Source organism: Mchenga conophoros, linkage group LG11 (assembly GCF_057382185.1).
Source record: "Mchenga conophoros isolate Kocher_MC1m ecotype Shallow Benthic linkage group LG11, M_conophoros_male_GT1.1, whole genome shotgun sequence".
Classification (NCBI taxonomy): Eukaryota; Metazoa; Chordata; class Actinopteri; order Cichliformes; family Cichlidae; genus Mchenga; species Mchenga conophoros.
In genome coordinates this window covers 384,589-410,020 of record NC_140536.1, presented here as the reverse complement: position 1 = coordinate 410,020, position 25,432 = coordinate 384,589, and the positions used below count along the sequence as shown (strand labels likewise).

Here is a 25,432-nt window from a genome sequence, read left to right as displayed (position 1 = left end):
GCAATTACCCTTTAAGAGAAGATGGTAGGAAACTGAATATTCAAATAAAAGTTAGAAATATTTGCTTAAAAATATACTGGTGGCAGGGGTGGGGGGGGAGCCTAAAGACCCTAACCCCGCCCCCCCCCCCCCCCCCACACACACACACCCCTAACCCCGCAAACCCAAATATGGTGAGTTAACAAACAGTAGAAACAATACACACATTCAAATAGTGTACATTCGTTTTAAATTTTGATAAAGCATTACTATTTTCTACTCCAAGGCATTACTTTTGAGATTATTATATATTTTTGAAAATATAGCATAATGATAATACTAGTTATTGTAAACTTTACAAACCACCCAGCAGTATGTAAAGTCAAATTATAAAATACAAGTAAATAACAATTGCAGAACAGAATGTCAGTGTAATGAACACACACTTCGTTTTGACAAAGCGCACTGCTTAGGTAAATGATCTGAGTAGTTGTTCATCACTGAGCAATTTGTTAATATGTGTTTCGAGCCAAATAAATGACAGGGAGAGAGAGAGAGTGACGTCAGAATACGTCATACTATAACCTCCCGGGAGCGGACGGAGGGGGTCAGTCGTTGGGATGCGCATGCGCAGACAGAGTGCGCGAGCGGCGGGCCTTGACCTTTCGGGGAAAAAAAAACTCTTTCTCACGGATGGTGACAACGAAACGGGTAACAGTCTTCAGTACCTGCTGGACTTTGAAGCTCTGGATTCTGGGACTGTTGGAAAAGGTAAAACATTTTCATTAAAACCTTATTACTGTTTTGTTTTTGTTACTCGCCATTGTAGCTTGCTGTTAATGTTGTGCTAACAGTAGCGATTAGCTAGATACGTTAGCCGTTGACGTCAGCGCAATTTAGTATCCGGTATACAGAAACTATTTTCCTAACAAAACCACTGTTATAATTAAGTGAAGGTGCTCCCAGCTAATTTGAACCTTAGGCTTCTAAAATATGTGGTTCAATTGCGTGCTGCGTACATAACCTAATGTCAGCTTGACCGAAATTAAAATTTTATATATTGTTAAAGTCACTAAAATGGCGCCTGAAGCCTGTTGTGATGTGAGCTCTGTGTCTGCTCTAGAAACTCTGAAATTCTGTAGATCTGAGCCGTACATTAAATACTCACATGAACCTGTACTTTGAATTTTGTATGAGCTGTATAAAATACAGCTATGAATAAGTGTTTTGAATGAATAATTAGATTAGATAACTCTTTATTGTCTAATCTAATTATATAGAAATGTGAATAGAAATGAATAGAAATGTGACATGAGAAGTAGGGGTGGGGGGAAAAGATCGATACTGTGTAGTATCGTGATATTTTGTTTGCTAATAATGTATCAATACAGGGACAGCAGAAATCGATATTTTGTTACAAAAAAGTTTTTGTGGACTGGAACTGACTTCAGAGCATGTTGATCCTTTTTCTGAGCAAGAATCCTGACATTCCTTCACTGTCCAAATGTGTTTAACTTTTTTTTGGCAGTAATAAACATGACAGTTTACTTATTTTAATTTAAGACACGTTTTATTTTAATTAAGTTTAAAACTTTTTTATTTAATGTAAAATTATATTTTGTTTTAATTTACTTTCAAATTCTTCAGTTGCTGAAGGGGCTGCATAGTTTTCATAAATTGCATAGTTCAGAATAGCTATAATTGTACCAGATGGTTGCATTCAGTTAAGTTGGACTAGACTGTAATACAAACCGTTCAGTTTGTCAACAATAAAACTGACTGAACTGAGAGAAAGACTGAGTGTGAGACTTTGATATTAGATAAAATGAATATTGATAAAGTTTACCTTTATGTACAGCAGGGGTGTCAAACTCAAATACACAGTGGGCCAAAATTCAAAACTGGAACAAAGTCGCGGGCTAACGTTAATATTTATTGAAATATATTTATTCCTCCAGATATAAGAATGAATCTTTTCTTATGGACTCAAACACGTTTTGCTGAAAAACTGAATATGGAACAAGCAAAGCTTAACCCTCTGTAGAACCTGGGACCATTTCGTGGCCTTTGCGTTTTTTAATTCCACGCCATTTCCACTGTGTTTAATGGAGTATAGCCAAATTTTCAAACATGTATTTTTTTCCCATTTTATTTTAAAATTTCAGTCTGAGTTTTTTAAATGAGCTTAAATGGCTGAATAAAAGGCATACATCCACTATCGAACCTCGTGGCCGATTTGTGCCCCATTGAAACCCATTATAAACGTTATTTTTCACGCCAGAAAAATTACGGTCAAAGGGATCGTCAGGTTTCCAGCTTAGGTTTCGTTTTGGACTACAGGCCTTAGAGTTGTAATTTTTTTATTTGTCCACCGGGTGGCGCCCTTGCTCCACATGTGACGCCTGCTGGAACATACACATGTTCTCCAGCGGCCTGCTCGAGACAGATACCCGGAAAAGGCAGACTAATTTCCCGCGTACAGCAGCAGCTTGGCCCGCTGCTCGTTCCAGACCATTTTCTGACCTTAGGTTCGTTTGAGGGTGCATTAATTTTTTTTAATCAACAGGAAATGATGTATTTGTTTTCACGTGGTAGCGGAAGTGTGTGCTGCAGACACGGGAACCGAACCATATGCTCCGGCGCTGCGCGAAACACACCCGCGGCAGAGGCACTCCTCCCCGGGGGAGCAGGAGCAGCAGCGCCGCCTGGGGACATTTTTGGCTTCTGCAAAAAAAATTAAAACCGGATCGAAATTAATGTTCGTGCCAATCTTTTGTCCATCTAAAGGCCTAATTATAATAACAATAAAATATTACTTCAAATGTTTTTTTTGGAAAATATTTTATGTTTTATGTTTTATGTTTTTGGGGCAAAAAAAGCAGTGCGCTCATGTGACGAAACCGGGATATAAAGGGTTAAAATCCGTGAAATGTAATTAAAACTTGACATGAATATTTCAAGGAGAAGTAGGTCTAAAAGATTGGCTAATTTAAAGTGGAATAAAATATTAATATATAAATTTTTTATAGCACTTTTTGGGCGTGGTCGATAGTGTGCATTTTATGAAATGCGCTCCTGGAAAAAAAATAAAAGGCGATCGAAATGACTGTTGGTGCCAATCTTTAGTCCATCTAAAGGCCTAATTATAATAACAAACAAATATTACTTCAAATGTTTTTTTTGGAAAATATTTAGTTTTTTTGTTTTTTGGGGCTAAAAAAACAGGGCGCTCATGTAATAAAACTGGGATTTAAAGGGTTAAAACAATGAAAATATAATTAAAACTTGACATGGATATTTTAAGCAGAAGTAGTTTTAAAAGATTGACTAATTTAAAGTAGAAAAAAATATTGATATATAACATTTTTAGAGCACTTTTGGGGCGGGACCATTTTTTGGTCCCGAGGTTCACGAAAGGATGGGATTTTGAGGTCCTACCACTAAACAATATATATATTAGCTGTATAATACCAGTAGGCCAGCTGTAATAGTCATTTGGTATGGCTTCGCGGGCCAAATGTAATTAGGCTGCGGGCCAAATTTGGCCCGCGGGCCAGAGTTTGACACCTATGATGTACAGAATCTGAATATCGCAAAATATTTTAAAAAATTGCAATAATATCGTATCGTGCGTTAAGTATTGTGATAATATCGTATCGTGGGATGTATGGTGATTCCCACCTCTAATGAGAAGGTGTGTCTTTGACTGTTCCTGTATAACTTATTTTCGGACTAGTTGACAAGTTATGCTCCGGTCATTTGATGTTTCCAAGATAGATGTTCTTTTGTAAAATAGTTAAATTTTCTTTGTATATTTCATTTATCCACCATCATACATACAAGCTAAGAAGAGGTCGTTATACTAACAAGAGGTATCAACGCTGGGCCAAAGTTCAGCACATGTTAAAGTTTGTAATCCAGCCAGGGTGTAAATATCACTCAGCAGCCAGAGCTGAAGCAGGCAGCATCAACACATAAATCTACTCTACCCGGCTTAAATCACAAGAGCACCTCTGACCAAAAAGCTGTAGATTTTTCTTGTTTGCACAAATTAATCCAGATTCACATTAATTGTGTTCACAGCTCCAACAAAATGAGGAAGAGGAGGGGGAGAAACACAATTAGGTTGAATTACAATTGGATGGAAGGCGAGGACAAGGAGAAGGAAGCTTAGGATGAGGAGGAAGAGAAGCAGCAGGAGCATCTTTAGGGATCCCTATGATGTCATTGAGGTTTGTTTCATTAATATGGTCCTCTCACAAAGAAAGATGAGTTGTTTTAGTTCACCTACTTCCTGTATTAAATAGTGATGTGCAAAACCTTGTGGAAAACCATGGAGCAGGCACGTATAGGACATCTGCAGGTAAATAAACATCAAATCTCTAAGACTGAAATCTGTATATTTATCACCCTTACGATAAAACCCATGTCAGCCATTGATTTATGGACTTTTGTATTTTGAAGCCTCAACATTTGCTTTATTGCTGTTGCTATGTTGGGACCATATTAGGATGAGGGATCAGAATCTGGAGTCATGCACACTATTGTTTCATTTAGTGTGTATCCATAAGATTCGTACAGCAGATCCAAGTTGTGCCTTGAAAACAGGAAAGTCGTCTGCATAGAGGAGAACTGTAATAGCAGGCTTGTACAAAGTGAGGCTTTGTGCTCACATTTGCTGCAAACACTCGTTTTACCCTGTTTTGATGCAGAATTCAGTTGAAATCGGGCAAGAACTGGACTTGTTTTTTATAATGTGTTCTTGTGAATTGATTGTGTATCGCATATGTTTGATTTGACTTTCTGCAAGACAACAGTCGTCCGCTGGCCAAATACGTTTTCCAAATACCTCCACGTGATCTAGCCTGGATTTAGAAAAGAATAGCAAAAAAATCTGCACCTCCTGCTTCAGATGCAATTTGTGTTTCTGTGTTCAGAGGCAGCGGCGAGAGGGGAGACCTCGGCTCATCCAGTTGGAGAGCCTGACCAGGAGGAGTCGAACATTAACTCAGCTCTTCCAGGGCACCTTGCAGACTCGGCTACTGGCAACAGCAAGGGATGACGTGAACGCCAAACTGGAGTCCATCACAGGTCAACTGCAGGTATGCGAGTCAGACCTTCTGAGGAGGGTTTCACTTTTCTCTCTTCTTTATAATTGACTCTTTTCTCTCTCTTTCAGCTCCTTGTCTCAGAGTGGGAGGGATTTGAAGCACAAAGGGAGGAACTTGTCGTTTGGTTGGCTGATATGGATGTCCGCCTGAGTGAGGTTGACCAGCTGACAGGAAACACCAGTGAAAAACTGAAACAACTGCAGGTGTGGGCTTGTTTTGATATGACATATATTTGATATGATATATACGTCAGAGACATTATCCTAAACTGGACTAACAAAGGACCATGAGTACAACATGAAACGTACATTACATAGCGTAAGGCTGAAGTTCATTGATCATTTTAATCATAAACTTGTTGTTGAAATATTTTTACTGAACATGCAAACATCTGCTGATGAAAATGTGTTGATTTATTGGTCTGTTATGAAGCTATTGCTATTTCTAATGTGTTTTATCACTTTCTGATGTTTTCTTAATTAAACAATACATGTATTAATTGTTGTGTTATCTGTAGATATAGTATTTTTATATATATATTTATTTATAGTATAGCCAATATATTTAATTATTACTGTTTAAAACACTAATATGTGACATGTATTAGTATTGATGTTGTGCTGAGGGTTAAAATGCCTTTTTGTCTTTTGGTATACTACAAAATGACAATAAACTATTAATATATGTCTATGCTGTGCTCGTATTTATTTTACCCTGCTCAAATTCAATTTATGATACATTTTATTTCGAAAGATTTAAAGTGGTTCTTTAAAGAACCACTCAAAAGAGGTTCTTTAAAATGGTTTTTTTAAAGAACCATTTGAAGGATCTTTTTAAAAATGGTTCTTTAAAGAACCATTTTTAAAAAGGTTCTTTGAAAAACCATTAAAGGTGCCCCAAAGAACCATTTCTTGATGGTTCTTTGGGGCACCTTTAAAGGTTCTTCAATGAACCACTGAAAGAAATGGTTCTTCAAAGAACCATTGTTTGAAAGGTTCTTTGTGGCACCAAAAAAGGTTCTTCTACGGCATCAGTCTAAAGAACCACTTTTGGTTCCAGTTGGCACCTTTATTTTTCTGAGTGTACATAGCCGATTATTAGAGATCCTAGAGATCCACATACATATATAATACACACTAATGATGAAGGAACTGATCTCACAGTCCATTGTCCATTCCGTAAACTACTAAATTTACTTTGAGCCTCAGAAATGCTCACTCTGTTTGTACATCACTTATTGTCAGCAATAGAGCTCATTCTGCTGTGTGGACATAAACACATGTAACATCACTTCCTCTTTGTTTTTGATGCAGCGTTTTATCAAATTAGAGCTGCATGAAAAACAATGAAACAGCTTCTAAAAGTTTGACATCAAAGCAAATCTAATGTCTGTCAACAAATTCCAGCAGATTCTTCACCAGGACCCTTTGTGATAATTTTCATGTTTCATACAAACTAAAGTGATACACAACATATGCAGTGCTATACACAGATATTTACGTTTCTAAGAGTTTGATAACCAAGCTGTTATCAACATCCTGAACCATGTTCTTGTTGTTCAACATGGGAAAAAAACAAGACTAGTTTCAAATGAGGATTGAAGCCTTTGCTGTTTATTAGATTAGCCCAAGGGCGTAGATTTGGCATGGACGGAAGGGACATGTCCCCACCAATATCCAGCGATTATTGAATTGTCCCCACCAATAATTTGATCTCTTCGAGTAAAGAAAAACAAAACCGATAGAAAGAAAAAAAAAAAGATCTGTCTACGTCTCATTCACCCAGCGGTGCAGAAAGAGTTAAATTACGTTCTCTGCTGGAGTCCTCATGTGACAAATATGACCAATGTGATTAGCTGTGCCTTTCAGGGAGCTCTGTTTAATTTTAGCAGCGCAGCGGCAGTGAGGGCTCACTTGACCGCGGTCGCTGCGATGACCTGCAGGGAGGAGAGGAGGATGGTAGCAAAAAAGGAAGAACCTGGATAAAAAAAATATTTTTCAAAGAAACCTGTAAGTCACATCAATCTAAAATTGTATGTAACTATGAATAACGTGTTGCCATGTCCATCAGGAGAGACTGGACAGTATAGATGTAAAACGAATGTCAGCAGTTTATCTCAGTTAATGAGAGGAGCAGGCATGTGTTTGGCTCCTTCACATAGTGGGCATTGGTTGTAGTGTGGGGCACCAGTAGTCCATGTCTGTTGCTGTAACAGTAGTTCATGTTTAGAATAAGAAATCCCAGCTCACTGAGTTGACAGGGACAATAATGTGCCTAAAATGTTGCATAATTTTGCTGAGAGATCTTTTACTTTGTGGTAATCTTAGATGAGTAGTTTATGGACAAAACCCACCAGGTCATTTAGTGTTCCCTTAGTGCTAATGTGTAAGCTATATTGGTGTAGTAAACTGAAGTAATGTTGTTAAGTCCTTAAAGTCATATTCTTTTATTGTAATGACCTATTTGAATCTATTTTTATTTTTACATGATACCTAATATATATGGAATATGGCTGAAGTAAACTAAAGTCTAAAATACTTAGTCATTTGTTTAATAGTAATATAACATTATATAATTCACATATAAAACTATGAATTGTAATTTTAAATGGTTTAAAAGCAGGTAGAATGGCATATGTAAGCAAGTATGTTTCTCCTTTTTCTTTTTATATCAAGAAGCAAAAAGAAAAAAAAAGAAACAGGGCAGGGTTTGGTGGCTGAATCATTTGTTCCCACCAATGCCAAAATCAAATCTACGCCCTTGGATTAGCCACATGCATTATGATCCCTCAATACAATCAGATTCTGCTTAGAACTGCATTCAAAACTATTGAGCCAACATTTTCAGCTTCTATGGCTGAAACTTTTTCAAATGATGAGCTTCCAACATTGAGTGAAACAGTAAGAGCATGTGGAGAGTTTGGAAACATCCCATTAAGAAAGAGAAATCAAACATTTGGATTCATTTTAATGAGCTCAGACTTGTTGAAAATGCAGAGGAGCTGGTTGTGAACTGAGCTTCAGAGAAACACAGCATACTGATATTCAATGTGAAGCTTTGAGTGGAAAAAGACAGAAAAACAACATGTAGATCCTGGAATAATGAAAGCTCCTGGATTTTAAATGAACCTTAGAACACACATGCATCAACACTACATATGAGCGGGTGGAGGGAGGTTTTGGAGTCTTCTCACACCCCCGTTCTCTGCGACCTGCTGGAGCGGGGGGCCAGGAGGAGGAGTTGGCCGTCCGACTGGGGTCTGGAATGTGGGGCCTCCCTGCTGCTGCGGAGTCGGGGTGGTCTGCTTCTCCCCACCGCAGGGAAAAGGGTAACACCACCTGGGTCTGGGTGCAGTTCCCCCCTCCAGGGGCAAAGGTACCTAGACCCGGTTCTTAGAGTACGCTTGGGGAGTGTGATTGTGTGTACAGTGTCTCTCTATGTCTGTCTCCAAGTTGGTTGAGTGCTGAGTAATTGCATATGAGAGCATGAGGGTGGGAATGGATGTTTGTATCTGTGTGTGCCTGTATGTCTGTCTATATGTCAGGTTGGGTATCAGACGCCACTTCTCTTGGGGACATCTCAGGCCCTCTAAGGTATGGAGGCCTATCTCCCCCCACCACTTCCCCTGCCAGTGGCAGACGCCCTCAGACATCGGTCCGTTGGTGGTTCTTTGTGTCTGGGGATGAGCGCCCAGGTACACACCAGCTCACTCCTTGGTGGCTGCTTATCGGGGCCTGGAGCCTGGGGCTCGCTCGGGCCACTTCGGGGGTGGGGTGCCCTTGGCTTCTCGGCCTGGGGCTCGGTCACTCTGGCGCAGCTGGCTGCCGGCGGAGCTCACGGGCACGTCACTGCAACCCCCCCTGGCTTCTGCTCCGCGGCTGCTGAGTGACTCTCCTCAGCTCTTTCTGGGATAGTGGCGCGGCTGCCCCTCTGTTGGTCTTCCTTGGTCTCTTGTGTTCTGGGGGCCTCTGGATGTCTGGAGTTTTGATCTCCTCCATACCTGCTTCATGCCCTGGAGGACGGGGCTGTGGCCCCCCCACACCCTCTAGCAGATCATTACATGAAGGAACCTTTTAAAAACAAACATGTCCATGCTCACAGGTGTACACACGGGTGCTCACACACACAAACTGCACCCTTTTTGGCTCCTACCTCAAAGCACACTGTGCGCTGTCGATATTACGTGCTGCACAATAATGTTTAATATTTAGTATTTACTGTTATATTCCCATATATCATCGTGATGTTGTTTATTGTATTGCTCTCGTTTTCTTCTGCTTGTTTTCTTTTTTCTTTCTCCACAGATGATCCAGGTGATTGATATATGTATTTTTTTTGTCTGCTTATTTAGTTGGTTTTTGTTTTTTTGCCTTTTATGCCGTCCCTCTTCCCTGCTGTTTTTCCCCCTCTTCCTTTCTCCCTTTTCTTTTCCTCATTCTAGTCTGTCCTGTATCTAGCAAGTGAAAATAAAAAAATAAATAAAATAAACAATAAAAGGTGAATCAAATAGACCATTACGACAAGGCTGGGATGGTCAATTTCGTAAAGTAAATCCGTTGGGCATCTTTCCTCGCCTTTAGACAATAATTCTGAGGGCAAAAGAACCAAACGGGACAGGCAAAAAAAAAAAGAAAAAAGGAATAATTAGACCTTCATCTTCAAAGGACTGAAGAGGAAGAAGTTTACAAGGAATCACTTAGAACAGTTTCAAACATCAACTGATTGAATCCATGAATCTGAAAACGTGTTTGTGAGTGAAAGAGACAGACATGACATGTACAGACTGAACTATCTGTTCAACAGTCAGAGTGTTTCTCTAACAGGAGGACACTCTTTACACTCCACTCAGCATAGGGACACGGAGGAACCAGGAGACCTAAACCTAAATCCAGGATAAAGAGGTTCAGTGAATGTGGTGTTGAAGGTGTGGAGGTGGATCAGAGTGTCAGAGGAGACTCTGTAGAAGGACAGAGTGCCAGCAGGACAGTCCACATACACTGCTACTCTGTTAGAAAGAGAGGAGAAGGGGGAGAGCGGTGTTTCTCTCTTATTGTGCCAGACAGATTGAGGACCATCATTAGAGAAACTCAGAGTCCAGGACTGATCATTCCATCCAAACACAGTCATCACTGCCTCCTTTCCTTCTGATTCTTCTGTAACTCATTGATATACAAACAATTCCTCCATATTCGACCTCCCAGTAACAGCGACCAGTCAGACCATTTCTACACAGTAACTGAGGACGAACATCAAATCTGTCTGGATGATCAGGATATGACTGAACCTCCTCCACACGTGTCACCTTCCTGTTGTTGTCAGATAAGTCTTCTATATACTGTGTTTGTGTCGATTGTGAGTTGACAGGAATCTGATGGAGAGAACAAACACAATCCAGCTGCAGTTATTGATCCATCATCTGTTCATTGATTGACACTTTGATGATGACTCCTGACATGATGAAGATGGTTGAATGTGTGCTGCTTTGTTTTCAGGAATCCCATTAAAAACACACTTACACTTCCTCAGACCTGGTCTCAACCATCGGACTCCAGCAGGCTCCACCCTGAAAGGAGGAGGGGGGTCAGAGCAGCACAGTCTCTTTCAGTATCCACACATGGACATTACATGGCTCTCATACATATACTGTTAGACACTGATAAAGAAACAGTCCAACATTTTCACAAATACACTTCAATCCATATGTGGATCAAACTGCTGATGATTTGGACTGATCCTGGATCTGCCAGTATACCACTGTATTGAATGAAATATGACTGATTCAAGTTGTCACCTTCATTGGGTGAATGCCACAGGCCATGGACCTATTGAGTTTGTGTTTCTATTTACTGGGTGAATGTCGAAGCTATATTTTTTGGTATTTATTTCTTTTATACTAGTTTTAATATTAAGCCTTTTCATGATTTTTTTCCCATTCAAATGAATGGAAAACTTCCAAAATTCTGGACCCTAAAAACAGCTTTTTTATATGATTTACTAATTTCATTTAATCCTTGTTTAAATTTTCAGTCGCATCATTATAATTTTTCAGAAGATGCATGCATTGTTATGGTCGCTGCATAGCATACTCACTGGACCTTTCTGAATCTTTTCTTCATGTCTGAACAATTTCTTCCTACTTGGTGAATTCTCACTCTATCAATACAAATTATACATCAAAACGTAGGTATTTGTGCTGGCTTTCAAAAAATTATCACTGTCATTATTTTGGGAGTTACAGATTTCTGGAAAATTGCCTCAGAGCAACACAAAATCTGAAAACTCTCCATAGAAAGAGAAATGGAATTTTCTACAGGGATGCATTTTCCAATTGTTCCTAAAGACACAAACCTTTTACCAATATATTGTCAGACACTCCTGATGCTCATGATTCAAGAATTTTTTTCATAACTTTTACTGTTGTCCCATGAATTACGTTTGAGGAGAGGAAATACAGAGAATTTGATGAATTTATGGATAATTAAAGTCAGTCATATATCCACAAACACGACAAGCTGAAAGTCAGTGAATGCTGTTCGGTTTCCAGTCCTGAATATCACGGCACAAGCAGGATTTACTTCACTGTTAATGTTAGCTATGTTATATTGCTGTCTGTGTTCGGTGGTGTCGAGCCAAATGGACATATTAAAACCATTGTGACTTTATTTGTTGTGGATACAAGTAATTAATTATATCATCAATCAATCAATCAATTAATAAAGGTATATAATTATGCCATAGTAATAAGGGAACATTGAAAGTGTACAACTCGTTGAGGGGACGGATGACCTAATGGGTTGGGCAATTGAAAGGTTACATTTTTGATATGATTTCTTTTGTTATATTTTAGCTATTATTCTCAAATGAAAGTAAACGTAATGGGATAAATAAGGAATTATGTTGTGTTTCTTGGAAAACTCGAACAGGGGAAAACTGTTGGGATTTAAATATATATTTTTAATGCTATTTGCTGATTACATTGTTTTATGAGAGGCCCAGCCTTGACTAGGTCACAGGCTGATAGGAAACTGCTTGTTTTTGCAGAATATGAGGTGCAGACAGAGTGAAACTAACTGGCAGACCGGGGTGGTGGCTTTCACTTAGGTGGCCTCAGAATCTCATCTCTGCTTTTCGCGGATGATGTGGTTGGCTTCATCGGGTGATGGCTTCCAGCTCGCTCTGGAATGGGTTGCATCCGTGTGAAGCAGCGGGAATGAGGATCAGCATCTCCAAATCTGAGGCCATGGTTCTCAGCCTGAAAAGGGTGCAGTGCCCACTCTGGGTCGGGGACAAGTTCTTGCCCCAAGTGGAGCAGTTTAAGTATCTCGGGATCTTGTTCGCAAGTGATGGGAGAAGGGAGCCAGAGATCAACAGACGAATTGGTGCTGCGGTGCTGGAGTGATGCGGACGCTATGCCGGTCCATCATGGTGAAGAGAGAGCTTAGCGTAAAGGTGAAGCTCTCAATTTAATGGTCGATCTACATCCCTACCCTCACCTATGGTCATGAACTTCATGCGAAGGGTGGCTGGTCTCTCCCTTAGAGATAGGGTGAGAGGTGCAGCCATCCGGGAGGGGCTCAGAGCCGGTTCTCCTCTACATCGAAAGGAGCCAGTTGAGGTGGCATGTCCAACTGGGAGGAGGCCCTGGGGCAGACCCAGGACACGCTGGAGAGATGATCTTTCTCGGCTGGCCTGGGAACACCTTGGTGTTCCCTCGGACAAGCTGGAAGAGGTGGCTGGGGAGAGGGAGGTCTGGGCTTCTCTGCTTAGGCTGCTGCCTGCACGATCAAGCCCCAGATAAGCGGGAGAAGATGGATGGATATAAGCATTGGGCCAAATTTAGTAATGAATGGACATAAAAATAAATGCAACTTAAAATCTTTACTGAAGCTCAGTATTTGACACAGAGTTCCAGTTCACTCCTGTAAATAACAATGATAAATATAAAAACTTTAATATTGGTCATATTATATTTACATTACCATAGTGAGATGACTTTAGTTTCATGAAAAACATTTGCTAACTATTAATTACTAGCTAATTTTAAAATTAGTTGGTTACAAAGATGAAGCCCAACAATCATGCTTTTACAGTCTCATGGTCTCAGCCTCAGATACTTCTTTTAAATCAAGAAAAGCTCACAAACAAACAAATGAACAAAAGGATTTTCTTGTTTATTTTTGGTAAACAATGCTGTATAAAACGTTTTAGCAGTCAGTATCATGGTTTATAGGCAACCTGAGCAGCGCAACGGAGGCTAGACCGTCCTATTTCACAAGCCTCGACCTTCCGTCCTACTCTGTCTTCGAGGAAGCCGTCCATGTAGACCACGAAGGCCGTGTCCTTCAAGGCTGCAGACCCTGAATTGGGACACAGCAATTCTCTCCATACCTGAGAGTGTCCAGTCTCCAGCGTGGGTCCTTCAGTCCAGCCGACAGCAGCTTCTTTCCTGAGTCACCTGGGTGATTGTAGCTCAGGTCAAGCTCTCTCAGATGGGAGGGGCTGGAGCTCAGAACTGAGGCCGGAGAAGTACAGCCTTCCTCTGTGATCAGACAGCCTGACAGACTGCAGACACACAAAACAACAATCCATCTGTCAACGATGATTTTCTGTTTGTCAGATTCAATAACATCTATCCATTTACATCAATTCAATTTAATTTCACTTCATTTCTAAGTGACAATTTCAAAAACTCATCTCAAGCATTTTATCAGTGTAATGAAACATGATATAGTATGATAGAGAGAAAGCCCCAACCATCAGACAGTCAGTCCACTGTGAGCTGCAATTGGTGATGATGGGATGGAAGAACTCCCTTTTACAAAAAGATACTACCAGGCTGAAAATCTACCAAGGCTTGTGAGGGGAAAGAGAATCATGAGCACAAAGAGATAAGAATTAAACAAACTAAGGAGAAAGAAATCAAAAGTTAAAAACATGCAGTAGTGATATATAAAAACATCAGGAGTGAAAAGACGGAAAGAGACCAGAGAGATATAATCTCTCGGGATTTTGACACGGTATGTCAAAATGTAAAAATGCTAACATGTGAGGTTATGCTGAACCCCCCACCCCCAACGGAAAACAAGGCAAGGTAAACTGTTTTTAAAGGTGAAATATAGAGGTATATTCAAAAGTAGTCAAAAACGACGAATTATATTGTGGACCCCAGAGGGTTAAATTTTATCTTTGAGTGAGGCAAATATGTCATGACTCTTAATATGTGCAAATGTAATTTTCCACAACAGAAATTTGATCTTGATCTTTCAATCACATTCTGATACATGAAAAAACATGTCTGTTAAAAACTTCAGATTACAGGGATAAAACTGGAAGGCTTGGTGGATGAAAGTGGTGCTGATATACCTCAGAGGATCAGTTGTGATAGTTCATTGCAAATGAAAAAAAGTGAACAAATATCATGAACAATCCCATCCATCCATCCATCCATCTTCATCTGCTTTATCTGAGGCCGGGTCGCGGGGGCAGCAGCCTAAGCAGAGAAGCCCAGACCTCTCTCTCCCCAGCCACCTCCTCCAGCTTATCTGAGGGAACACCAAGGTGTTCCCAGGCCAGCCGGGAGATATAATCTCTCCAGCGTGTCCTGGGTCCGCCCCTGGGCCTCCTCCCGGTGGGACATGCCTGGAACACCTCACCCAGGAGGCGCCCAGGAGGCATCCTTGTCAGATGCCCGAACCACCTCAGCTGGCTCCTTTCGATGTGGAGGAGCAGCGGCTCCACTCTGAGCCCCTCCCGGATGGCCAAACTTCTCACCCTATCTTTAAGGGAGAGGCCAGCCACCCTTCGGAGGAAGCTCATTTCTGCCACTTGCATCCGCGATCTCGTTCTTTCGGTCACTACCCACAGCTCGTGGCCATAGGTGAGGGTAGGGACGTAGATCGACCGGTAAATTAAGAGCTTCGCTTTTACACTCAGCTCCCTCTTCACCACGACGGACCGGTGCAGCGTCCGCATCACTGCAGCCGCAGCCCAAATCCATCTGTCCATCTCCGGCTCCCTTCTCCCATCACTCGCAAACAAGACCCCGAGATACTTGAACTCCTCCACTTGGGGCAGGAACTCATCCCCGACCCGGAGAGAGCACTCCACCCTTTTCCCGCTGAGAACCATGGCCTCAGATTTGGAGGTGCTGATCCTCAATCCCGCTGCTTCACACTCGGCTGCAAACCGTTCCAGTGCGAGCTGGAGGCCTTCACCCGATGAAGCCAACAGAACTACATCATCTGCAAAAAGCAGAGATGAGATTCTGAGGCCACCGAAGGGAAAGCCCTCCGCCACTTGGCTGCGCCTAGAAATCCTGTCCATAAAAATTATGAACAGAACCGGTGACAAAGGGCAGCCCTGGCGGAGCCCATCACCCACCGGGAACGAGTCCGACTTATTGCTGGCAATGCGAACCAAGCTCTTGCAACGGTTGTATAGGGATCGAATGTCGCGTAGCAATGGGCCAGACACCCCATACTCCCGCAACACCTCCCACAGGACACCCCGAGAGACACGGTCAAATGCCTTCTCCAAGTCCACAAAACACATGTAGACTGGTTGGGCAAACTCCCATGCACCCTCAAGTATCCTCGAGAGGATAAAGAGCTGGTCCAGTGTTCCGCGACCAGGAAGAAAACCACATTGTTCCTCCTGTATCCAAGGTTTGACTAGTGGACGAACTCTCCTTTCCAGCACCCTGGCATAGACTTTCCCAGGGAGGCTGAGGAGTGTAATCCCCCTGTAGTTGGAACACACCCTCCGGTCTCCCTTCTTAAAAATGGGGACCACCACCCCAGTCTGCCAGTCCAGGGGTACTGCCCCTGATCTCCACGCAACATTGTAGAGGCGTGTCAACCAGGACAGCCCTACAACGTCCAGAGCCTTCAGGAACTCGGGGCGGACCTCATCAACACCAGGGGCTCTGCCAACAAGGAGTTGTTTAACTGCCTCAGTGACCTCGCCCCCAGAAATTGGCGGGTTATTCCCCTCATCCCCAGACTCTGCTTCCTCCTCGGAAGACGTGTCAGTGGGATTAAGGAGGTCCTTGAAGTATTCCTTCCACCGCCCGACAATTTTCTCAGTCGATGTCAACAGCACTTCGCCAGCACTATACACAGTGCAGGTAGAGCACCGCTTTCTCCTCCTGAGATGCCTGACTGTTTGCCAGAATCTCTTCGAGGCAGTCTGAAAGTCTTTTTCCATGGCCTCTCCTCCCACACCCGAGTTTTTGCTTCAGCCACTGCCCGAGCCGCATTCCGCTTGGCCTGTCGATACCTGTCGGCTGCCTCTAGAGTCCCACAGGCTAACCAAGCCCGATAGGACTCCTTCTTCAGCCTGGTGGCTCCCTTCACCTCTGGTGTCCACCATTTGGTTTGGGGATTACCACCACGGCAGGCACCAACCACCTTGCGGCCACAGCTCAATGCAGCAGCTTCGGCAATGGAGACGCTGAACATGGTCCATTCGGACTCAATGTCCACAGTCTCCCTCGGAATGCTGTTTAAGATCTCGCGGACTGGGGCCTCTGCTAGACGTTCCCAGCACACCCTCACTACGTGGTGCACCGGGTCTGTCCAGCATCCTCCGCCGCCACCTGATCCAACTCACCACCAGGTGGTCAGTTGACAGCTCAGCCCCTCTCTTTACCCGAGGGTCCAGAACACATGGTCGCAGGTCTGGTGATACGATTACAAAATCGATCATCGACCTGCGGCCTAGAGCGTCCTGGTGCCACATGCACTTATGGACACTCTTATGTTCCAACAAGGTGTTTGTTATGGCCAAACTGTGATTTGCACGGAAGTCCAATAACAAAACACCGCTCGGGTTCCGATCAGGTAGGCCCAATCACGGTCCCTATTTCTGGTTTGGCAGCTGGGGATCAGTCCACCAGGGCCTCCGCTTCTGGCCGCCGCCCGGCACACAATGCACCCGACCCCTATGGCGCCTCCTGTGGGTAGTGGGCCTGCGGGAGGATGGGCTCATGTCTCCTCGTCGGGCTGTGCCCGGCCGGGCCCCATGGACTAAGGCCCGGCCACCAGACGCTCGCCCTGGGGCACCCTCCCCGGGCCTGGCTCCAGGACTGGGCCCCGGTAACCCTATTCCGGGCAGGGTAAACTGTTCCCTTGATGTTCTCTTGATAAGGGTCTTCTTAATCGCTCTTTGTCTGGTACCTCACCCAGGACCAATTTGCCATGAGAGACCCTACCAGGGGGCAAAAGCCCCCCGACAACATAGCCCCTGGGATCCCTGGGACACACAAACCCCTCCACCATGATAAGGTAGCGATTCACAGAGAGGGAAACTGATAATTTAAATGAAGAATTCCCTATCAAGATACTGTTTATGCAATAATATAAAACATGTTTGAAATGATCATCAGTAGAAAAAATTTCAATTCTGACCTGAGAGTTTCCATATTACAATGTTGACTCTTCAATCCAACAGACAAGAGCTTCACGCCTGAATCCTGCAGGTCAGAGTTACTCAGGTCCAGCTCTCTCAGAGTAGAGGGCTGTGAACTGAGAACAGATCTTCACAGCCTCTCTCTGAGAACTGACAATGACTTAGTCTGAAAAATGAAATATAAACATTAAACGAACACTGTTGAAGTGGAATGAGAGTGCACGGAAGAGTTAAGGTTTAGCAATATGTAACCCTGTTTTTTTTCTTTTTTTTTTCAGGAATCCTTCATGCCTTACTAACATACAATAGATGGATGACACTGACATTTATTGGCTATATTACACTAGTCAAAAGAAGAAAAAAAACACAGCAAAAACAAAACACCAAGATGATACTTAGGACAACGGTGAATCAATTCTGGTTTTCTAAGGCAAATGCCAATTGGGCTCCATGTGCCGGGCAGTGAGGGCAGTGCATTAACACCGAAGTAGCTGACATTGATCAATACTTAAATGATCATAAAACTATTGCAGAAGTTTAACTGATGTTATATTTTAATTAAAAGGTGTTCCTTTATTTTTATTCTTTTTTAATAGTGTATTCATATTGCTTAATTCTGCCAATTGATGAAAAGCACAGTATCACTTGATTTCACCTCAGCATATTCAGTTTACAGTGTGGACTCCTCAGTCCTGCTGAAAGAAGCTTCACTGCTGAATCCCGCAGAGTGTTGTTACTCAGGTCCAGCTCTCTCAGACTAGAGGACTGGCAGTTCAGAACTGAAGACAGGGCTTCATAGCTCGTCTCTGACAAGTTACAGAGACTCAGTCTGGGGGAAAAGAACATTTTTAAAAATCTGTTGTCTTCTCATGTTAAAAGGTTAGAAATATAGAAGATTACCATAACTTCAAAAAAAAAAAATCTTTCTCTCCCTCTCTCAAATGTATTTCATAAAACACAACAATAAAAGTTGACCTTGATTTGCTTAGTACTTTAACTGATTTCTTATGTCAATTCATAAAGAATGAAAGAATGCAGAATATTAGATGAGCTGACCTGAGTGTTTTCAATGCACACTCTGGACTCTTCACTGAAGCAGACAGAAGATTCAGTGCTGAATCATGCAGAGTGTTGATACTCAGGTTCAGCTCTCTCAGACTAGAGGACCGGGAGCTGAGAACTGAGGACAGAGCTTCATAGCCTCTCTCTGAGAGTTTAGGGACACTCAGACTAAAAAGAACAAAAACAATTATCATTTAATCACAAACGGTTTGCGATTCATTCAAATCACTTCATATCTTGAACCTTTACAAGAAAGACAAATGTCAGTGTGCATTACTATTTATGGTTGACTTAATAACGTTAGATTTACACAGGGACAAAATATCAAAGACCTGGAACTTGCTCATTAAATCCAATGATCCTGGTGAGTGAGGGCTAATTAGACTCTAAGACTGCAAAAGTCCTTTGATCTCACTTAGGTTAACAAATGATTTAGAGATTCTGAGAGACTGAAACAGTAAAGTTTTTATAGAAATAATTTCTGCAAAAGCAGATACAGTAGTTAGAAAACACATCAGAGTTCTCCACAAAGCAGTGTGTAACAAGCAACCGAACATGCACGGGATTTCAGTGTCACTTGATCTGTTTATTTGGCTTTGTTGACTAAATTCTTCACTGTAAGCTACAGGTGTCTCCAGGAGCAGCTCCATTCTGTGCTACTCCACTAACATTACAAACTCCTCTCTCGCATGTCCCCACAGTCTCTACATATTTAGAGAAGAGAGAGCCATTAGTTCCCGCACACACCAGTTTCTCCCATCACTGTGATGCTGCCCTTAGAACTCACTATACTGGCCCTCCACAGGCAGACCAGTTATCACAACACCACCACATACTCCCACCGCCCGACTGAGGCCTGGGCCACATCCGACCGAGCCTACTCCATCTGAGGACACACCTGCCTGCCCTTCCCCCAAGTGGTACCCTAAATATTGTACCTTCATCCAACTGCACACACTTCTTCAGGTTTGCTGTGAGCCTCAAAGACTCCAGGACGCGACCACTTGCTGCACATGGTCCACCCAGGTATCACTGTGGATGATAACATCATCCAAGTAGGCAGCAGCATACACAGCATGCAGCTGCAGTATCCGGTCCATGAGGCACTGGAAGTTGGCAGGGGCTCCAAACAACCCGAACAGAAGTGTGACAGATTGGTACAAACCGTACAGATTGGAGAAAGCTATTTTTTCCCTGGAATCTGCAGATAAGGGAATCTGCCAGTAGCCCATGGTAAAATCCAATGTAGTGAAAAGGCGGGCAGTGCCCAAGGGGTCGTCAACCCGGGGCATGGGGTAGGCTTCAAGCTGTGACACTTCGTTCACCTTGCGATAGTCAACACAGAACCGTATAGACCCATCCTTCCTCACCACAGGAACTATGGGGCTACACCACACACTGTGAAACACTTCTATTACTCCCAACTTTAACATCTTAGCCAATTCCCTCTGAACAATTTGCCTTTTATGTTCAGGCAGAATGGTGCTCAATGAGTGAAGTATGACCAGGAACGGGGGAAAACACATCTGCTTGGATGTCTGGCCAATAAAATCGGGATGTTATTCTCTCCAGAGTTTTGTTTCATCCCACATGCCCTGCCATGGGGATATAATGAGCTGCCGGGAAATTATATTCCAGGCGGCATCGCAGCACCAACAGCTAGGTGTGTGTTTCTTCGGTGTGAGTGCCGTGACTCACTCAATACAGCCTGTCATTCCGCAACAGGAAATGCAGGTAAATCTGCACAGCAAACAATATGTGATATCATGCGAGCCTTCTTCTGATAGCCCAGGTCAAAGCCAACCATTCCATTCTGCAGTTTCTGGCCCAGGCAAACAGCCGCTCTCCTCCAGTCATCCGGCTGGCTGGATGGTCCTCCAGGGAGAGGCCCAGATGATCCACAACTGCAGCACACATCGAGTTAGGGCTGGGCGATATGTCGAGTTTTGTTTCTTTTTTTTTTTAAATATCGATATATTTTTATACGAGATATAAGATCCTAAAATCCTTTCATTTTCTCAAAAGTTGACAGTGCACCTTATGTATGAATTCTGGTTGTGCTTGATGACCGCGAACCGATTTTATGTGGGACACGGCGCTCAGCAATCTGTCAAAAAATGTTTTAGTACGACTTTGGTAAACTACGGGGCTGCACCACTTGATGGATTGTCTGAGCATTGCTGCTACCATAGTCTGGAGCCTTAGGGAGTGATATCTACTGTGCTTCAACGTAATATTACCATACTGTGTGCGTATAAGGACCATAAATTGCACCTGTTCAGCGATGTGGTTAAAAAGAGCATTTCAAACTCCAGGCCGTTGTCATGAAATCAATATCCTTAGTATCCTTATTTTCCTATTATATTGTTTTATGTACTTTAATAATGAAGGCTTGTAGAGCAAGGCCACACAACTAAGTGCTCAGCCAGACTGAAAAACAGGAAGTTTTAGTGCACAGGCATATTAATAGATAAGATACAGAAAAGAGGAACTTTCCATATAAGCAATGTTTGAAACTGTGTGTGACGTGTGTGACGTCTGAAGTACAGAAATAACACCATATAAGACACATGTTGAGCTAAAAATGTTAGAACTCTTGCAGCTGGCGTTTTAGCTGTGCAGGGTCTCTCTCTCTTCCGGAAGATGATTGAATAAAAAGACATATAAATTTTTTAACACACTATGAGTCGGTTTTCTCTGTTCTATCATGGGGACAAAAGAATCGGGGTTAATACTGTCAGTCACGTAGTAGAACTTGGGAACAGAGCAGCTGTGAAATCTGTCTGTCTTTGTTATTACGCTCAGCGTCTGTTAGTTTACATGTTGACTGCACAATTGCGAACTTTTTGTTATGCACAAAAACAACATTGTTTTCTTTTATTTATAGAGCATTATTATTTATTAAATGCTAATTATTTATTTGAGTAATTTTTTCATGTACATCTACATTGTATGTTAATAAAAGTGCCTGTGTGACATCTGGGACACAGCTTTGACTAAGAACTCTCTTTTTGTTCTTACTTTATGGCTTTAAAAAAAATTGAGATATATATCGTATATCGCCATCCAGCTAAAAACTATCTAGATATGAATTTTGGGTCATATCGCCCAGTCCTAATTGCAGCCAGAGCCAGAGGCAGAGTTAGGGCCGCCATCTGGGCCTCCCCTGACAGTAGCAGCTGCAGCAGCAGTGCCCACTTCTCCTCTGGCCAACGACACACCAGTGCTTTGGCGCGGAAAGTCTCTGTAAAAATTTGCAAATCGTTGCCCTCCCCCATCCGATGCAATGCCACTGACAGCAAAAGGGAGGGGGCCGGCGCCAAAGCAGCCTCCACCTGTTTCCCCCGTCACTGCCCTGAGAGCTCACTGTACCTCCCCTCCACTGCAGCAGGCCAGAGACCAAACCCACGCCCCACAGTGACATAAAGTCTCATGCCTCCTTATCCACAGTGTAGATGTCAGTGTCCTCTGGGTCCTTACTGATCATTGCATTTCTGTCACAATTTGTCAAGGTTTACAGACTGTGTGCAGTCAAAGTGAAAGTGACTTTGATAAAAGCTGACACCCAGAAATGTTTAAGAAACTGACATTTCCTGCTGCTATGATTTTTTAAGGGTTCATCACACATTACACGGTTTGTGTTATAAATATAAGACTAATCACAGAGTTACTTACAGAGCTTTGTTGGAGGCGTTGACCACTGGCAGCAGCCCTAGAAGACCTTCCTCTGAAGCAGAGTATTTCTTCAGGTCAAACACATCCAGATCTTTTTCTGATGACAGTAAGATGAAGACTAGAGCTGACCACTGAGCAGGAGAAATTGTATCGTAGGACAGACGTCCTGATCTCATGGACTGTTGGATCTCCTCCACTAGAGAACGATCATTCAGTTCATTCAGACAGTGGAACAGATTGATGCTTTTTTCTGCAGACAGATTCTCATCGAGCTTCTCCTTGATGTACCGGACTGTTTCCTGATTGGTCTGTGAACTAATTCCTGTCTGTGTCAGCAGACCGCGTAGGAGATTATGATTGGTCTGCAGTGAAAGACCCAGGAGGAAGCGGAGGAACAAGTCCAGGTGTCCATTTGGACTCTGTAAGGCCTTGTACATAGCACTCTGGTGGAAGTGTTTCTCTGCAGATTTTCCTGTTTCAGACTTCCTGGAGGATGTTTGTTGTTCTTCCAGCAGATTGAGTCCACAGTTGATGAAGGTCAGATGGACATGAAGAGCAGCCAGAAACTCCTGAACACTCAGATGGATGAAGCAGAACACCATGTCCTGGTACAGTCCTCTCTCCTCTTTAAAGATCTGTGTGAACACTCCTGAGTACACTGAGGCTGCTCTGCTATCGATGCCACACTCTGTCAGGTCTGATTCATAGAAGATCAGGTTTCCTTTCTGCAGCTGATCAAAAGCCAGTTTTCCCAGAGACTCCATCATCTTCCTGCTCTCTGGACTCCAGTGTGGATCTGTCTCAGCTCCTCCATCATACTTGACCTTCTTCACTTTGGCCTGAACCACCAGGAAGTGGATGTACATCTCAGTCAGGGTCTTGGGCAGCTGTCCTCCCTCTCTGGTTTCCAGCACATCCTCCAGAACTGTAGCAGTGATCCAGCAGAAGACTGGAATGTGACACATGATGTGGAGGCTTCGTGAGGTCTTGATGTGGGAGATGATCCTGCTGGTCTGCTTCTTATTTCTGAATCTCTTCCTGAAGTACTCCTCCTTCTGTGGGTCAGTGAACCCTCTGACCTCTGTCACCATGGCAACACAGTCAGGAGGGATCTGATTGGCTGCTGCAGGTCGTGTGGTTATCCAGAAGTGAGCAGAGGGAAGCAGTTTCCCCCTGATGAGGTTTATCAGCAGCACATCCACTGAGGTGGACTTTCTAGGGTCAGTTATGATTGTAGTTTTGTGGAAGTCCAGAGGAAGTCGACACTCATCCAGACCATCAAAGATGAACACAACCTGGAAGTCTTCAAAGCTGCAGATTCCTGCTTCTTTGGTTTCAGTAAAGAAGTGATGAACAAGTCCCACCAAGCTGAACTTTTCCTCTTTCAGCACATTCAGCTCTCTGAAAGTGAATGGAAATATCAACTGGATGTCCTGGTTGGCTTTGTATTCAGCCCAGTCCAGGGTGTATTTCTGTGTTAAGACTGTTTTCCCAATGCCAGCCACTCCCTTTGTCAGCACTGTTCTGATTGGTTCATCTCTTCCAGGTGAGGCTTTAAAGAGGTCTTCTTGTCTGATTGTTGTTTCTGGTCTGGCTGGTTTCCTGGATGCTGTTTCAATCTGTCTGACCTCATGTTCCTCATTGACCTCTGCAGTCCCTCCCTCTGTGATGTAGAGCTCTGTGTAGATCTGATTCAGAAGGGTTGGGTTTCCTGCTTTAGCGATCCCCTCAAACACACACTGGAACTTCTTCTTCAGGGTGGATTTAAGGTTACGATGACAGACTGCAGCTAAAAGTTGTATTGTTATTATTACTATTCACAACTTCAACAATCATATTTTACAAAACGCTGATGATAATTTCTGACTAAATGAGAAATGACTGAACACACTGGTGTCATAAGTCCCTCATTTATCCAGCAGCTTAAGTCTTTATAGAAATCCTCTTACTGTTCTGCAGACGGTCAGCCAGTTCCTCCTGATTCATTCTCCTCAGGAAATCCACTGTGATCTTAACAAATGCCTCTCTGTTTCTCCTCTGTTCATCATCCTCCCTCTGAAACTCCAATGACTGGGGCTTATTTGGACTCAGAACCTTCTGGATCTTTTTCAGCTCGTTCTTCACAAAGGTTATGATGTTGTCCTCCAGCAGCTGGAACAGAATACTTTATGAATGACCCACCACTCTGAACTTCAGTCTACACAACATTCACTTCTTCAGTTCAGTTCATTTCAGTTCATTTTTATTTCAAACATATACAGTCACCAACATTTTATAATATCATTCCATGCAGTTGTTTGAAAAGGAGTAGGCAGAAGTATATACTTATTTAGCCCTACCCACTTATGTTTACATCTTAATCATTTCCTCATCATCTAAATTTGAACAACAAAAACTTATACAATGGTTCCAACTTAGAACATAACGTCACAATTTTTTTTTAACGTTCAACTAAAAATATGTTTAGATTGAATGATTTGCAAAAGAAAATAAACATCACTTTGACTGCTGTCTTGGGTTAATTTTCTTCATTCTCATAATTATTTAAAATTTATTTTTTGAGTTTTATTTTAAACTGGTTTATATCCCTACTGACCTTTATTTCTTCTTTTGCTCATTCCAGAATTTATATAAATTATTATTATATAAAATTATATATAAATAGATATCCTTTTCAAAGTTGTTCTTACTTTTTGTATTTTTAAATTCCACATCCCTCTAAAATTATACCCCCCTTCTCTTTCTAACAACCATTTACTTGTTTTTAAACTTCACCAGATCCTGGAATTTTATAGCTTGCGTCTTAATAAAGAGTGCATTTGTGTGAGCCCTATACCCCTTCTGATTTATTAATCTAATACCCCTTTTCTGCATTATGGTTATAGTCTGAATATTACTTTTATATGTATTTCCCCAAACCTCTACAAAATAACTCATGTATGGTAATAGCAAAGCACAATATAACGTGTACAATGTTTTCCTGTCCAGAAATTGTTTTGCTTTCCCCAAGACAGCAATGCCTCGAGCTAACTTTCCCCTCACATCACTTATGTGAGGGGAAAGACCCTATGAAAGGCCCAGGCCCTACGATCAATGATCACACCAAGAAATTTTATGGTATTAACTAGAGATGGACCGATCCGATATTACGTATCGGTATCAGTCCGATACTGACGTGAATTACTGGATTGGATATC

At 42.5% G+C, this 25,432-nt stretch overlaps 2 protein-coding genes across 2 annotated transcripts; one reads left to right on the top strand and one right to left on the bottom strand.

Annotated features, from left to right (window-relative positions):
- The first annotated feature begins 688 nt into the window (after positions 1-688).
- Positions 689-5,642, top strand: LOC146563393 (uncharacterized). Its single transcript, XM_085290237.1, has 4 exons — positions 689-750; positions 4,063-4,211; positions 4,917-5,081; positions 5,159-5,642. Exons 2-4 carry the CDS (start codon positions 4,155-4,157, stop codon positions 5,324-5,326), a joined length of 390 nt encoding a protein of 129 aa, XP_085146363.1. The 5' UTR covers positions 689-750; positions 4,063-4,154; the 3' UTR covers positions 5,327-5,642.
- Positions 5,643-8,042: 2,400 nt separating this feature from the next.
- On the bottom strand, positions 8,043-24,279 carry LOC146563392 (NLR family CARD domain-containing protein 3-like). The gene is made up of 8 exons (XM_085290465.1): positions 24,185-24,279; positions 22,236-24,024; positions 18,555-18,728; positions 18,154-18,327; positions 17,498-17,664; positions 13,479-13,652; positions 10,607-10,653; positions 8,043-10,458 (listed from the first exon to the last, which is right to left on the bottom strand). The coding sequence occupies exons 1-5, from the start codon at positions 24,219-24,221 to the stop codon at positions 17,595-17,597; spliced, it is 2,244 nt and encodes a 747-aa protein (XP_085146591.1). The 5' UTR covers positions 24,222-24,279; the 3' UTR covers positions 8,043-10,458; positions 10,607-10,653; positions 13,479-13,652; positions 17,498-17,594.
- Between the last annotated feature and the right edge of the window lie 1,153 nt (positions 24,280-25,432).

Bases quoted from the DNA above. Each gene is read 5' to 3' on its own strand.
- LOC146563393 (XM_085290237.1), top strand. From the start codon at position 4,155: ATGAGGAGGAAGAGAAGCAGCAGGAGCATCTTTAGGGATCCCTATGAT. The intron at 4,212-4,916 runs GTTTGTTTCATT...TTCTGTGTTCAG, and splicing joins ATCCCTATGATGTCATTGAG to AGGCAGCGGCGAGAGGGGAG. The intron at 5,082-5,158 runs GTATGCGAGTCA...TCTCTCTTTCAG, and splicing joins CCATCACAGGTCAACTGCAG to CTCCTTGTCTCAGAGTGGGA.
- LOC146563392 (XM_085290465.1), bottom strand. From the start codon at position 24,221: ATGAATCAGGAGGAACTGGCTGACCGTCTGCAGAACA. The intron at 18,328-18,554 runs GTCAGCTCATCT...CTTTTCCCCCAG, and splicing joins TGTGCATTGAAAACACTCAG to ACTGAGTCTCTGTAACTTGT. The intron at 17,665-18,153 runs GTGAAATCAAGT...TTCATTTTTCAG, and splicing joins TGTAAACTGAATATGCTGAG to ACTAAGTCATTGTCAGTTCT.